The following is a 17,724-nucleotide window of genomic DNA, read 5'->3' as shown; positions in this document are numbered from 1 at the left end:
AAAAACCCGCATCTAAAATAGTATAAATAGAAGCAGAGTTCTTTACCGTAAGCCTTAATCCTAACCATCTCCCTTCAGTGGGGTTGAATTTCGACATGTATATTATATAAAAACACGTGCGTATTCGAATGCAGCCTTGTGTCAAAATTTCAAAGGAATTGGTAGGACAAACGAACATTACATTTTTATTTATATAAATAGATAGAAGATGATCTACTTTAGTTCATTTTCACAGAAAAGCAAACTTAGGGCATCATACTCGTAGCGCCATCTGTTGGACATAAAAGCCTTAACCATAGATGATATCATTTAATTTATATGAATGTTTAATGGAATAATATACAGCCTATGTCTACCCTGAAGTTCCATTCTAAATATTGGTGAAAGAATTTTTGAAATCGGATGAGTAGTTTCGGAGATTACCTGCTGCATACAAACTTACATACAAACATTACCTCTTTATAATATTAGTATAGATTACAAAAATAACCATGATACCATAAAATAATTTATTTATTTAATCTCTTATTAAATTTAATAAGAGAATAAATTTTAAGATTATTAAATTTAATAAGAGATGGTGCATAATACCTATCTCTAGTACCAAATTATTTAACTCAGTCATTGAACTCACTCATGTTACTATGATTCACATAATCAGTAGTCTCAAGTTAAACCCATCAAGCAAACTCGAAAGGCGAGCAAAAGTAGGTCATATTCACTTGTTTATGTGTGTCGTTAAGCATGATGGGATTATTTACAATGCATCTGGGTTTGCGACTATAATGATTTGACCAATCAACTTAACTGTAACAAGTTGTAAACAAATCAACATGAATTAGTTTACACATGTTATAGTTAAAAGTTTTGTCTTATAGCAATATAGTACACAGAAACAAAATGGAAACCTCCACTGTTTTATTTTTAAAAATTAAGCAAAAAGAACAAAAAGAAATATCAGTAACGTATATAGAAAATAATAAGAAAATGTACAGTGGAAAATTCAACATTGAATTTACAAGAAAAAGACAATTCGATTTGTGGAGAGAATTAGTTGAAAAATTAATTGTGTATTGGAGCTAAAAAGTCCAATGTGTAATGGAAAAAGTATTTTAATTTAATCCTTTCTTCATATAGTTTTCTTCGTTGATCTATTTCTTAAATTGTTGTTTATTAAGATTTGTTTATTTTATTAATCAGAACTTAACACTTCTGGTTAATAAATATTCTTAATATAGTGTCTATGCTCTTAATAATTTATACATATAATTTACTGTTATTTTAATTCTCTTTTTCAATGAATTAGATACTTCTTTTTATTTTCGGAAAAATTTGCTGTATAATTTTATCAATTATGAATTAAAATTCTTTTTATTAGTGTTGACTTGACATGAAAAGAAATGGCATCTATTCGCGGTCAAAAAATTTGTTGCCTTCTTAAACAACCCTTTCGGCTTTTTTTAAGCAATGGCCAGCTGTGTATCATGGTAGGTGATTATAGGATGTGGGTACTGAAAGTGTCTCTAGTCAGTGCCATAAATAACCAAAGATGATCATATCTAAATTAAATATATCTGGAAGGCAACATCAGATGGAGGTCTGTGTAGCATAACTGGCAACACATTCATTCTGTAATGGAAATTGTGGGTTCAAATCCCACTCCAGGCCAATTTCTTTCTTCCAGAATATTCTAAATTATTTATTAATTTAATTATAATTATTAAATTTAATAAGAGATGGCACCTAACACCTACCTCTAATACCAAATTATTTATAATTTAATTTAAAATAATAGCGGTAAAGTAGCCTGCTTTAATCCAGCAATCATTTAGCATATTACTAAAATATGGGCTTCAGAATGTTTATATGTAAAAGAGATGGTAATCAGGTTCATAAAACACTTCAGTTTTGATAAGATTGCCATTAAATTATATGTATAGATCCAAAATGTATACCTATGAATCACTCATTTGTTGCAGTTCAAGTTTTAGGCTGTAGTGGTTGTAATTTATGCACAACAGAAATCCATCAGTATCAGGTTTCAATATCCAAATAATACAAATGTCATTAATGTATTTTCTATAAATTAATATGTAAGGGAGGAAGAAAGGACCAACTTTATTCTCCAGCAGACCTACAACTAATTTACAGACGTCCCTATGGAAAGCATCCTCTGACAGGAGGCTTCCTATAGGAACATCTCTTTTTTTGTAGGAAGAAGCTGTGGTCAAACTGAAAGTAAGATGAATAAAAGGTGTGATAATTCCAAAATATGCTAGTGTAGTGTCAGATTAGTGACCTTCTTCATTAGCTAGTCACACAAAATGCAGAAACAAGACTGTAACATGATTGATAGATATATTGATTTAAAGTCCAAAATCATAATTTAAGCTCTGTTCATATTGGGGTGGTGGATCATAACAAGTCAACAAATTGTTTGGAGTTAGTTATCATGAGATGGTAGTTATCCAAATTATAAGGAAGAATATTGTGCATGGCTTTTTCTAGATTTTGGGTATAGGATCTAACCTTGTCAAGTATTGGCCTCAGTTCCCACTACTTTTATGCATCTTAGCAAACACAAACAATTTAGGAATGTTGGGTGAGGCAATAACATCATCATCCAGGTGCAAAATTTTGGTTAGTTTTGATTGTGTAAACATTGAGACAAGCACCTGTAACTTGTCAACATAACTTTCATCAATTCTTACACTCAGTATCATTGATGTAACTGCAGTGTCACATTGTAAATGAACCTTTTCATCAGCACACAAGTTCAACTCTTGTCAGCCTTTTTTAATGAAATTACATTTATTTATATAGTACAATAAATTTAATTTTGAATAAAAAATTTTTTAAATGTTACGGCATATTTTCAAGAAAACAGTTTGTTTTTACTCATGGGTTTGTTGATTTAATGTTCTAACAAGTAGCTCTGAAATTCTAAGCATTTACAAAGTTGTTATATTAACAGCAAAATAGCATTATGATTACGAGAAAATGACCATGGCCTTCTCTACTGATCACTACATCACAATGAGTTGCTAAATCAAGGATTGCTATAAAGTGAGTATACTTATATATACTTTATAAACATAATTTCATAACTATTTGAATTATGATTGAAAATAAATCTTTCAACTTTGTTGTTAGGCAATCCACTGATGTAACTTTACTTGGGACAATAAAACACTCCTCATAATTTTAAGCAAAAAATCAATTAGGAAATTATAACTAATAATAAACTTTAAAAAAATTAAAAGCTATTGGCTATTTTTCTCAGTAAGACATCACACAAGGAGCATTTGTTGATATAGATTTTATTGGAAGAAATGCGTTTCGGATTTTAATGACACCTCTTCATAAAGAAAATATCAGGTAATTGACAGTCAATTACCTAATATTTTCTTTGATGTTAATGTCAATTTGTAACCAACAACCAACCATGTAAGTTATAAAACATTTTTTTATATATTATATTTATTATTATGTAACATGTAATCATTTTCTATCTTCCTTTGTAAAGTCTAAGAACTGAAGAGGGATTACTAAGACCCAAAATGCATTTCCTCCAATAAAATCTATATCAGCAAATGGTCGTTGTTTGATGTGTTACTGAAAAAAAAAAGCCAATAGCTTTTAATCCTTTAAAACCCACAACAAAACCAGTAACAGAAAATCTAATTAAATAATAAACTTATTTTATTACATTCTTTACAACATATTTCAAGTATTTTCAAGTTTATAGAATCTTCCTCATAGTCTCTTTTCAATATAAGAAAATTTAAAACTTTTGCAAAATATTCACAGAAATTATCTTCAAAGACTATGTTAACAAAAAATGTCAAATATAAATTTTTTGAATTTGTGAAAATTTAATGTCTTTTGTAAAATAATTCTAAATAAAAATCCTTCCATATTAAATAAAGTGTATCTATTACAAACTAAACTAAAGCAGTAATAAACTAAATTACAATTTTGCAATTGATTTCAGAAGTTTCAGAAATCTTCCAAAACTTTGTTTCAGATTTCTGAAACAGTTTCACATAAATCAAAAATCTATTAATTAATAAATTATTTTCATTTAAAAAATGTAGCAGAAATTAATTTATGATTAATTTAGACATCAAAATTCTGTAAAAAATGCAATTAAATAAATTTTTTAATGTTTAGAATTTATAAGTCTATTGAATTCTTTGATTTATCTCCAAATTATAATTATAGATAATGATAATAATAATACCCAAGAAGTTTTAAAAATTACTATATACAAAATGTTAAGGGAAAAAATTATAGGAATACTGATTTCATAAGAATTTAAAATTAAAACTTTCCACAAATCTAAAAAATTACCTATTTTGATTATTTTCGTTAATCCTTACACCTGCATTATTGGGAGAAATGTTACTGTATGAAGTAGGTGAAAACTGAATGTTATCTTGACAAGGAAGAGAAACTTGTATAAAACCTCCTAAAGACAGAAAAACAGTTTTTCTTTTAATATAAAATGAATATTTCTTATATGGAAAAACTTAAGTGTAATGTCTTTAATTCTAAAGACATTATACTTGTGTATGTGATAAAATACTTAACTGCAGAGGTGTAGAATATTTTCAGAACCCAAAATTGCTCCAAAAAATTATTATAAACAAAATAAAAACAATTTATGAACCAATTAATAGTTTGAAAAAATCAAATTAAATCATGCAAATAATTAAATAGGCCTACTATATAATTTGCTGTGCAATACTAAACTGATAATGTAAACAAGTAACATTTCAGTAACCAAGAAGCCAGAAAAAAAAACACTCACTTCAAAAAGCAAATGTTTTCATCCATTTTTAAAAGGCTATCTTCAGGCTGGTGTTTTAAATTGAAATCACACAATTTTAGAATGGATCTTATCTCTACATTGCCATTGCTTTTTTCTTGTGACTGTCTTGTAAATTTCCATTAACTCCAGATATAAAGTGGCCACAAGAAAAGAAAAGCCATCAACTATAAAGAGGATAGCAAAATTCCAAACTCATGGAAAATATATATCCATTCGTCAGAAATCTCACAATGTCAACATGATTCAGTCGACCCTCCTATAACACGGTAGATACTTTCCTGTTTTTATGAATCCAGCTTCTAGGAGTCCAGCCACATATGCAGTTTACGAACTACAGCTGTTTGAAAGGTTTCTTCCGTAAAATTAATCGATTCTAGACTAATTCGACTCAACATTTCCAAAATATGTATAATTTTTTGGGAATAATCCATATAAACTATGCTATAAACAAAAAATTGTAGGTTTACTTACCGAGTGTGCACTGTTCGACTACGCCATTACTTAAACTTGTTTTCGTCATGGAGATTGTCATCGAATGGCGTTCGCGTGCTTCCTAATAAATTATTTTTTTCGCGAAAAATTCGCTGAACTTTAGAGACATCATTAATATAAATATAATTTTTATGGACATTAAATAATAAATGGTTTTTGGCAGGTCCGCTGCTCGATTAAACTCAACGGTTTGTGCAATCCTGTTGCGACACGAGTCGGTGATAACGTTTTACCAAATTATAGGAGTTTTTTTAGCGTGTTTGTATGAATACTGTCGCAATTTTTTCACCATGATATAGGAATCCGAACTATAAGAACCCATGTTATAGGGGGGGTCGACCGTAATTACATTTCCAATCAGAGATGGTCAACTATCCTCCAATCAGCAATGGCAGCTGAGATTATCATCAGTTCTAAAATCATGCAATTTTAATTTAAAACACCAGCCTGAAGATGGCCTTTTAAAAATGGACTAAAACATTTGCTTTTCAAAGTGAGTGGTTCTTTTGTTGGTTTCTTGATTACCAAGTAGAACATTCAGAACGATCCTCATTTTTAGCATGGGGGCTCTAACTTTTTTGATGTCCAAAGACAAAATTTATTTATGACAATAATCTTGTACAATTTTTTTATGAAAAATTATGTAAGAAACATACCATTTTTGCAAAAAACAAACAAACTTTAAAAAACGTTTTTGACTAAAGTTTTCATTATCATTATTATTATTATTTCTTTGAAAATGCAACCATACTTTTATAATGTTTAAAATACATACTGATGTTAACATTTTTTATTTTATAATAAATGCTTGAAAAAAATATGAAAAATAATGTTTATAAAATGATAATAGAATTTCTATTTAGTTATTTGATCAAGAAAAAGATTTTACCTACAGTTCACTAATTTACAAATTTTCTGTATGGGAAATGAGTGAATATTTGGGTTTAATTCAAGTAAACAAGAAATTTCGCCCATTAAATAGTATCAACAAGAGTTTTTAAATAATAATAAATTTTCTTTTTCAGTTCTTTATAAAGCTCTGTTTTGGTTTTGGTTTTTTGTAAAAATCAAAACAGTGATTCCATAACAAAGACCAACTCATCCTTACTGCAAGGGCACACCATGTAAAGAAGCAGCAATGTATTGATTACAAGTGACTAAAAAGCAAACATTTCAATTTCATTTTTAAAATACAAGATCCCTGAATTTTGGTGAATTTCCCAAAATTAACGTCTATAACTTAGTCAAGGTGCTATCATTTTTCTAGCTATTGCTATATTATTTTTTCTACAGCAAATTCCTTGGAACTGCTTAGATTTCACCCAAATCTCATTCATGCAATTTGACATATTCTGCACCTCTGCTTATCTGTACAATAATTATTATTTTAATAGTATCTGATAAAATGCTCTCACAAAATAATTTCTTCTTATGAAATGAAATTATCATTATAAATCAAAACATTAAAAAAAGCAATTATTTTTAATCTAATTTCATAAATTACAATAGTAAATCTTCAATATTTCATTACAGTACTGTTGAAATTATGAAATTATTAATAATTTTGGCATTTGAGAATCATTATTAAATAATAATATTATAATATATATAATAATTATATATATGTTGTGACAATAAATTTATCAATTAAAAAAAAAAGAATTCTATAAGAAACATTTTCATTTTTTTTTTTAATAATTGTATTCTATATAAAAAACAAAAATTTCTCAGTTAATATAATACATTTTCCATATAACTCCATAATGTTATATAGTTTCAACTGACTTAATTCAAACAGTTTTTAATGTTTCTTCAATGTAGCAAATATAGTTTCTTACATAGTTTAAACATTTTTGATCAAGATCAAAAATGTTGAAACTATGTAAGATTCTTGCATGCGTGTGTCAGTTTTAAATTAAGATTTACTGAACAGAACATATAACATTATTAATACATACTTGGTTTTCTTGTCTTAATGATTTTAAAATTATATACCACATTTTCTCAAATAAACCATGGGTTGAAAAAGAATGGAAAACATGTTGAAGTATTACAAAGTATAGGAAAATGTAGTTTAGAGTGAAAGGCAAGAAAATAACTAAAATTCTACTTGTTGAAGTTGTCTAGAGTTAAACAGCCCATTTTATTCCAAGGTTCACAGGAACATTTTCAGAAATAAAATTATAAATATTGTCAAATATTCATCAAGGAAAAGTCATGATTTTGTTCATAAATCAAGAGTTTATAAACCAAAGGATAATTAAGAGAACAGTGAGATAGTGAGTTTGAATCAGATGGTAGTCAAGATCCTGATTCTGACAAGACATCTGAACAGGCACAAATGACAACATAACAACTGAATTGGAAAACATGAAAGTTAGCTATAAAAATAGTAATTTTTTCAAATGTTGTAGCTGTAATCCATAAATATAATCAATAAACGATTATAATAGTTCTGAAAATGTATAGGGTATTTCTTTCAGTTTTTGTCTATTTGTCTCCTATTGCAAGGTAACAAACCGTGGCTACAAAAACCCCAGGACTTCAAATAATACAGTATATATTAACATGAATTCTTTAAATAAATTGACAGAAAAATTAATTTTACTATTATTAATTTATAATAATACAAATATTTGTTAATCTACAGAATAATAAATAATATTTTTCAATGTATCAATACATTCCTAAGACATAAATATAATTCATTAGTAAAATTATACATATATGTAAAAAAAAACAAATTAAATATTACCTTTTGTATCATCTGAAGTCTGTAGCATAAAAGAAGGTAAAATGTATTGGACCTGTCCAACATTTGATTGTGGTACAACTTGCATCTGACTAGCAGACATTGCGACAACTTGTCCACTCATATATCCTTGAGAAGGTATTTGATTGGCTGGTTTCAATACAAAGTTTGTAACAACAGAACTAGTAACACCATGAGTAGATGTACTTAAATTGCATTGTTCATGAGTGAGTACATTAGTATCTATTCTATTTTGAGAGGTACCTACATTGGGTGGACTGATAACCATATTATTCTGATTATCTTTTGTATTGCAGGCTGTCCCTAAATTTGATTGAGTTTTTTGTAAAACATTGTCTATTGAATTACAAATAACTGAAACTGGACTGGGAACATTCTTATTCAAATTATAGAGAGTCTGAGTTGAACCAGTTTCATCAAAAGTAACATTTGATGGTACAGAAAGTGTATTTTTCCTACAAAGTTTGTCTATATTTTTTAGATCACTTTGTTTGTGATTGGGAGACATTTCTTGTTTTCGTATATTGCATTCTATATTATGAGAAGTGGTAGAATTAATTGAAGTTTGGGACTGGGGTGGTGTTAATTGAATAAGAGGACTCCTGGACATGGTTTGATTAATACCACTAGCATCTCCTTGCACATGATGTTCATCTCGAATAAGTCTCTTATTGTTTCTGTCACTGTGATCTTCAGGTACATAAGTAAAACTTTCCACTCCATTAACTTTTGGTGACTGAACTTCTTTAAACACTGCACCAGTAGGCCGAAAACTGGATTGTAGAGAAAGAGGTCTTGAGACAGATATATTTTCACTGTTATTGTTGAAAAACAACCCTGTAGATGAATTTACACAAACCACAGAAGATTGTGTTGTGTGAGGTGTTGTCATTGGAGGAAGTTTAATAGGTTTTGGACAACAAGGTACTTCAGATGACTGATTATGAGTCATCTTAGGAGAAAATCGCTGCTGTGGGAAAGCCTTGTTAATATTATAAGGTTCATCATCAGTCTGGCTATCATTATCACTTTCTGTAACTTGTTCCTTACATTCAAGATCTATAACTGGAATATTGTGATTGGAAACACCTTTAAAAAAAATTAAATATTTAGACTCAAAACAAACAATAATAGAATAAACTAGACTAAAAGTTATTAAATTTATAAATAAATACAGTGGAACCTCGTTATACGACCTTAATCCATTCCTGGTGTTTGGACTTATACCGAATAGGACGTATACCAAACCAACCTTTCCCATAAGAAGTAATGTAAAAATGATTAATCCATTCTCATGTAAAAAAAAATGGCTGGCTTTAAACACCTCGCTTTCCTGGCTAGTTCCTGCTTAATTTTTCATGAGATCAACATGTATCTTTTTAGCTTTCTCGCAAATAATTGCTTCTGATACGCTGTCGCCAGCACACTGTTTTTCAGTTATCCAAAGCAAAAGCAATGATCTAATGTCTTCAATCTATGTTTAGAAATTGATTTAACCCCTTTCGCAACATTAGCAAATTTAATAATTTTTTTTCACATTTTTTTTTTCACTTTATTTTTCACAATTGTCGATATCGTCGTTCTCGGAATACAGTAGGCAACAGTTAAATCTCGAACACGCATGCCACCTTCATATTTCTCAACAATCTCTTTTTTCAGTTCCATTGTGATTTTAGTCTTTTTTTTTATTTTTCTGTTGCCTTTTTGGAATTCATGATTAATAAAAATAATAAAATTTTACTTACAAATTAAAATAAAAAGAAATTTAACAAAGTTATAAACTGTGGCACCACAAATGTCTAGCCTTGTCTAATACACCGAAAGTGCTACTTGTTCGTAGATGGCATGTATAATTGAATTAAGTTGTATACGAGCAAGATTTGTTTCGTCCAAACAGGACATATTCCGAATTAAACGTATTCTAAAGCAGGCGTATACCGAGGTACCACTGTATATGTAAATATAGGAAATAAATATATATTTTTTAATATTACAGTAGAGCATCGATTATCCGACTCAATTGGGAACTCAGGTTGGTCGGATAACTGAAAAAATCGGATAACCGAAAAGAAGAAAAAAAATACATTATTAGTATAGTATATTAGGATATTAGTATATCCCATGTAATTAGTTTATTAGTATATTGCTATTAACCAACTTTGCGTTGAATTTTCATCAATGTTTAGCCTAACAAATTTTTTAAAATAATAATCGTCGCTATTGTATCGTTAAAAATTATTTTAAAATGATTTTATTGCTCACAAAACAACCACTCATAATTAGAAAATTAAGTCTCGTTTAAATACTGGCCTCCCTTCAATGGTCGAGCTGTGTTGCCAGCTAAAACACGCAAAAATTTAACAAAAATAATAATAAAGTAACCAAGACATAGCCAAATATTGTAGTGTCACATCACTAGCAGACATTTGAAATTTACCAAATAGAACGGTTGGTTAACCGATGTGATGGTTAATCTGGGGTCGGATAATTGATGCTCTACTGTATATTGAAAATTTCTTTGCAATGTATAATCTAATATCAGAATATGGCTAATTTTTATAGTATAAGACAACAGTGGATCTTGTATTTCTTTTCTTTTATCAATTTACATTATTTATTCTTGCTTAGTAAATCGAAAGAAGAAGAAGAATCTATTCTTCTTCTTTCGATTTACTAAGCAAGAAGCAATATGAATAATTCTCATGATTCTAAAAAAAAGCATAATCGTGACGAACTCTCAATTGAGAGAGTCCATTATTTATTCTATTAAAGAAAAAAATATTAAGATAATAATAATAATAATAATAATTTGTAATTTCATGATAAATCTACGATTAATTATGAAGGAATTTCAATAGAAATACAAAGCATGAATACCACATTCCACATTCATAGGTGTTTTATTATCTGTAGTTTTATGAATAATGTAACATTCATGAATCTTTCAGCAGATAGTTGAGGCAAATACTAATATTTTGTTTTTCTTCAAATCACATTGCATCATGGAAAGTTGTTGTTTGAAAGTTGTTAGTGCAGGCAAAAAGCATCAGATTCTATGACTCATGAGAATCAATACTCTTATACTGAGAACCAAATTTTAACACACAAATATCAAATACAATTCATTCTATTATACATAAAATTTAGTGTAAAGTTTTGTTATAACATGCTGCTGATTTCAAATTTAAGGCAAATATTACAGATGAAAGAAAAGAAGAAAGAAACGAAAAAGAGAAGATCAATTATAAAGATATATAACCATAATATAAGTTTTCCTAATAAGTTTTCAGCGTTGTTCATGATTGATATAATTGTTGAAGCTGCAAGACTAAAACTCTATAACATCAACCAACTACTCTCCAGCTTCCATGCAACAAATCATCTTTATCTTTTCATCAATTGTAATTATACAATTTTTTTACTACTTTCAGCTCCACATTCTAATGCACACTTTGTCCCATAACAACTAATTTGCCTCAATTTGCTTTTGCACTCCTTTCAAAATCTGGGCTATTCACTACAATTTGATCAATGATTTCAGTTATCTTACCAAACTTTCACTAAGGAAATCTGTAAAAAAATTTTTTGGGTTCTTCGTTTTCAGAATCTCTATTTTCCATTTCCACATGAATTTCATGTTCTGCCAGTTCTTGAAGGTCGTTGTTGGTAAGGCTCTCATCAGAAACCTGCTGTAACTCCTCAATATCCTGCTCATCTATATCTCCTAATCCCGATATATCGATTAGGTTGAGTTTGATCAACCTAACGATATAGCGATAGCTCTTCTCGCTATATCAACCTCTTCTTGGGAATTCTTGGATACCTTCGGCCATAACTTCTTCCACACTTTGTGCAATTCCTACATTTATCAGTTAATTTTTGCCAAGCAAAGTCGATATCTCCTATGGCATCCGTGATGTAATATTTTTTCCAAAATAGCACCAAACAAACAAGATTTAAAGAAAGTACATCTTTGTGCCACCTTTGCTGATTGGTTTGTGTTTTCAAATAATCGTATTATATATGAATCAATAAAATGCCACAATAATTTTAATCAGTGTAAATTTTGAGCTTTTTTTAGGTTTCGAGCAGACTGCGTTATATCGAATCAGCATTAAGCAGGATCTTACTATATATTGAAAACAAAGTCATGGACTCCTACTTTTACTTTCCTAGCTCTGTTGTAGATAACAGAGGGAAAGTATGGCAATTGATCAAAAAATGATCCCCCCAAGATTTTTAGATTTTTGGACTTAGAGAACCTTGAAACATCAAAAAATGCAAAAACATTCAGAGTTTTTTTTCAACATATGGATATAAATATGTGTGTGTGTTTGTGTATGACACAATTTTGTTTACCCTCTTTGTAGCTTAATAACTCCTGTGTTTTTAAAAATTTCTAAAATTTTGTAGGAAGGTTTGTGTATTAGAAAGATCCATGCTACTAAATTTTGGTGGTTTAATGTCAATGGGTTGGGAGATAAAGGATGGTCATGTGTCATGTCTTGAATAGGATCATACTTAATGATAAATACTCATTATTAGCATTTACAATTTTTTATAAAACCCATCCCTATCCTCAAAATTAAGATTTTTGTCATTTTGTAATAATTAAAAATGTAAGCAGGTTTTTAATGAAATATTTTAATAGACAGTGCCACCAAAATTTTAAATGTTGCCGGAAAAGTTAAGCAATTTGTTGTTGGATTTTTTACATTTAAATGGACCCACGTTACATTCCTGGATTCCTTGTCTCAATTAATGAAAAATGGCAAAGTTTAATCAAACTCTATCAAATGCATTTTGAGAACAAACACAATTTTGTAAACCTTGTAGAAGACGCTTTGCTAATGCTCTGCTTCAATAAAGAGGCTTATAGTTTATACAAATGCATTAAAATGGCAATACAGTAGAGCGTCGTTTATCCGAATCAATTGAGGACTGGGGTTGTTCAGATAACTTATTTTTCAGATGTATGAAAAAATATATTAATTTATCCCGTGTTGAAAATTTTCTCCGTTGCGTGTCGCTTCGTGTTGAATTTTCATCGATGTTAAGCCTAACGAAGACTATTGTGTCATTAAAAATTATTTTTTTATTTTGTACAAACAAAATAAACATATTGAAAAATATAAAAACAATAAAAATTATACTTCAGAAGTTAATTTAGTATCAAAAACATAAAATATTTGAGTAGCCGAAGACATAGCCAAAGATTACAGCGCCACAGCACTGGCGAAAATTTAAATTTGTCGACTGGAATTCCTTCGGATAAACGACGCTCTACTCTAGTTACATTACATAATAGTGATACTACTGTAAGATGTACAGACTAATATAGGTAAATAAAAAGTTTTATTATACAATCATGAAATTGTTGGCAAGATTTATAAATATTTTTAACTGATCTGGAAAACAAAGTTTGTTAAATCAGCATCCTTTAATTGTCAGATCACAGATTTGAATCCCATTCAAAGTACATTCAAATCTTTAATGGATATTTGTGTGTTATCTGTTTTAATGAGAAATGGGTTTAGGTAAAGTCATTGTGATAACAGTATATTTCACAAACAGCATATTAAAGTTATAAGTAATGTCATGTTTCACAAATAATAAATGGATAAACTCATTTGAATTCACCTATATAAGAAATTTTTAATGCTATTTATGGCTATTAGAATATGCCTACATTAAGAAAAAAATACAGTAGAACCTCGATTATCGGATTGTTCAAAATAAACAAAAATTTTACGAATTTGCTGATTTGCACTTGGCGAATTACGACACTGTTTATGTACGTGATGGAACGCATAACTTTTTTTGTTTCAACAATGTCTCACCCAGTGGTCATAAACTTTTAAATATATTTTACATCATAATAAAAATATAACTTGACATACGTATTTATAAATAATTTATACTCAAATTACATCATTTCTATAACCAAGGGCGGCTTAAGGCATGGGCAACGTGGGCCACCACCTACGCCTCGCGGTCCGAAAGGACCTCGCGCCTTGAAGGTTATGCATTACTTAAAAGCTGCGAACGTGACGAAAAAATTTTACTCGTCATAAAACGATAAATAGTTTGTCAAATTTTTATTCATAAAAATGCAGTTTTAACTGCTTTTTATTTTATAAAATCCGTTTTCTTGCGCCACCAGAGGGCCTTTTAAACAATACGTGGTCTGTTAGCGTTGGTCAGTAGTAGTCGAAATTCAATACAAATATTTGTTTCTTGAAAATTTGATCATGATTTAAATACAGTATTTACTTTTAATATTACCGATATGTCATCGAAAAGAAAACGTGTTGTATTATCATTAAAAGACAAATTAAAGTATTTGTTTCGATTATCTGGATTTTTCCTTATCCGGACTACCTTCATCCCCAATTAGTCCGGATAATCGAGGTTCTACTGTATTTTATTCATCATAAATGATTTTGATAGAAGTTGCCAAAAAATTGTATGAAATACATCTTTAAAATTCCCATCTATAGATGACAAGAATTTATGAAAATATTCCTTTTATCCTTTGGCAACTGAAATTCTCTAGATTTAGGTATGAACCCTTAGACATGGCAAATACTGCAATAGATATGTTTAAAAACTTATTAATACATATATGTGAAAATTTTTGTTTCAACAAAAATGAATAAAAATTCCTAAATAAATAACAAAAAAGTTATTCAGACTTATTTATTTAGTTTTATTTTTTTTTTTTTTTAAAAAAAAGCCAAAATAATGATAGCAATCTCAAGACAGCAGAACCACTGATTTCAAACGGAAACATAATGGTTGTTGTCAATAGTCTTGTTCAAGATGGAACAAAATTTATATGAGGGGAATCAGCGGAGAACAGTGGAACAAATTCAAATATTTGAAAATTTTAAAAGATCCAAAATAGTTTGAATCTAAAGAATTTTGAATATATAATCCTCAACCTTAATTTCTTTTGAAATGGCCTAAATAATATACAGTAGAGCATCGATTATCTGAATATTGATCAACCGAAACAAAGGTTAACAGAAAGCATTCCAATTGGCAAATTTAAATTTTCAGTAGTGCTGTGGTGCTACAATATTTGGCTATGTTTTGGGCTACTCCAATATTATTTTTGTTGGTGTGCATGTTTTAGCTGGTAGCACTGGCACAACCATGAAAGAGTACTTAAAGACGCACCAGGATTTGAACGAATTTCAACATGAGATAGGTTAATATATTTTTTCATACATAATCGGTTATCCGAAAAAACGATTATCCAAACAACCCCAGTCCCGAATTGTTTTGGAAAATCGATGCTCTACTGTAAATCAAAAAGATCTTAATTTTGTACATCTTATAATACATGTCAGATTTTTTAAGGAAAAGATGAAAAATATAATCATATTTTGTCTATGCTGACCGATTCCAAATAAGATGCAAAATGTTAAAACACTCAAAAGATTTATCAAAACAAGGAATTATTGTTAAGTTTAGATATAACATTTCTTCTTATCATGGAGACAAATACATATATATTAAACATCATTTTCAAAATTCTAAAATTATTTGTGCTGTTAACTATTATTTTGCAATTGTAAGATTTATAAATAAAGTAATTACACCATAAAATTAAATTTTTCATAATTACTACTATCTAATTAATTAGAAAATAAAACACAAGCTTGGTCAAGCCGATCTCATAGCATGTTCCACAAAAGCAAATCAAATATTAATCTTGTTTAAAATAAATTTTATAAATTCTTGTAATCAAGTAGTTGTTGCGCATGCACATGGTCATGCACAATAAATGGATTGAATGGAACGTAATACTTGGGTGATGAAAGTGAAGTCATTGCACATGCATGTGGAAATCTGACAGATGGACAACATTGCCAGACGGACAAAAGTCCTAATATAAGCACTTCACCACTATAGTGAAGCATGCTAAAAAGTTACTTTAAAATCCCAATGATGCAAACATCTGAAAGAACTTATCCAATTTATCAACAGTAATAACCAATTTCATTAGTTTTGCTTGATTCACAAAATTATTTAGGCTATAATCTTACCTTCTGTTTCTTCCTCACATATAACCATATTTTCATCATCACTCAGTTTTTGATCTTCTAAAATGTCAATTTTCTTCGTATTTTTATTCAACTTTTCATTGTTATGAACATAAAATTCACTTTCCTTTGTGAGCATTTTATTTCCAACATCTGGCAAAATTTTGGACTTGGACTGTTCTGCATCCCTGTTTCCAAGTTCTGAATGCCAGGGGTCAGGTAATTGAGAAAGAGAATGAGATCTTGGACGTTTCTGTAAAAACAAATTGTCAAAGTATTAATATGAATGTGTTTTCTTTTCCAGATAATTATTATTAATATTTCAGTTTTGGATTTATTCTGACACTTACTTCTGCATGAATAGATGCCTCTGTATTAAAGTTTCTATTTGTTAATTCTAAAACAGATTTAGCAGTCTGGTCTGAAGAATCAACTGGTGGTGTTTTTGAAGTTTGGATAGGAAGAGCTAAATTTTAAAAAAACATAAACACGCATTTAATGAGGAATTAAAAATTAACAAATACAATTTATTAAATTCTTCTACATTTAAAAGTTTCAGTGCCAAAAACACGAATGTAACATCCAATGTTTATCCAATTGCATGCCAGAGGTTACCACACAAAGTCCAACATCTTCCTATACATATCATTAGGTATAGAACCATAAGTAACTAACTCTAAATTTTGCATTTTTTTTTAAATAATAGAAATATTCTTATTATATTCAACATATTCTATTTGTGTTCTATGTTATATCTATGATCACAAAAAGATATGTAGAATCCCAAATGATTACATAAAATAGCAAATATTTGGTTGGTCTGATTTTTGTGAGGTCTTTTCGACCAGAGGCCGAACCATTGACCAAAAATCTGTGTTAAAAGAAAAGTTGTTTTGAGTAAAATGTGTTCGATAAATAAAATATCACAAGAGAGCGGATTGGAAATACGACTAATTTTTCCCAAAATCACAAAAACAGGAAGATAGTATGTATAATAAAACCAATTGTCATGTGGGTGCAGCCAAGGATATTTACTGCCAGGGTAAAAACACTTGACTGTGACTTATAAGCAGATTCATGACGAAATTCAATAAACAATTACGGCAGATGTCTGATCTCTAAATTCTGCCTAGACTGGCCCTGGCAATAACTAGGGACCAATCAGAAAGGTAGAGAATGGAGATTACGACCAACCAGAGTGCCGATCAGGGATGCAAAGCCTTTAAGAGGCTCAAATCCAAGGACAAAAATGCTTTTCCCTTGATGGTTTCATTCACAAGGATAACCAATTTTTCACCACCTCACCAGACCAGAGATCATCCCACAGACAGAAGAACGGAATTCCGAAGTAAGGAACTCTCTGGCCGGGACAGAGAAACCTTTATCTGGAATATGAGAACCAGAAAACTGTGTTCTTTGTACTCTCCATCTGGAACAGTCTGTGAGAACACCAAGAGGCCAAGGAAGAGAACCAACTGGGAAACTTCCATCGCAAATATCGCAGCTTGTCAAGATACTATGCGTCAGATTAGTTTAAGTCACAAAGGAGATCTCCTGTTTTGTGTAAGATGCTT

General features: G+C 29.6%; 1 protein-coding gene across 1 annotated transcript in view; it reads right to left on the bottom strand.

The window, feature by feature from the left end:
• LOC111614509 (uncharacterized protein DDB_G0286591-like) overlaps positions 1-16,681 on the bottom strand; it is a 62,551-nt gene extending 45,870 nt beyond the window's left edge. The window contains exons 1-4 of the mRNA XM_023355879.1: positions 16,501-16,681; positions 16,154-16,403; positions 8,082-9,188; positions 4,354-4,471 (exon numbers count right to left, since the gene is read on the bottom strand). Of these exons, the coding sequence (XP_023211647.1) occupies positions 4,354-4,471; positions 8,082-9,188; positions 16,154-16,289 (1,361 nt within the window). The 5' untranslated portion in view covers positions 16,290-16,403; positions 16,501-16,681. The remainder of the gene's footprint in view (positions 1-4,353; positions 4,472-8,081; positions 9,189-16,153; positions 16,404-16,500) is intronic.
• Between the last annotated feature and the right edge of the window lie 1,043 nt (positions 16,682-17,724).

This window comes from Centruroides sculpturatus, unplaced genomic scaffold (genome assembly GCF_000671375.1).
Source record: "Centruroides sculpturatus isolate CEXI.00-Female unplaced genomic scaffold, Cexi_2.0 scaffold1535, whole genome shotgun sequence".
In the NCBI taxonomy this organism is placed as follows: Eukaryota; Metazoa; Arthropoda; class Arachnida; order Scorpiones; family Buthidae; genus Centruroides; species Centruroides sculpturatus.
The sequence above is the reverse complement of the archived record's forward strand: the minus strand, read 5'-3'. Positions and strand labels throughout refer to the sequence as shown.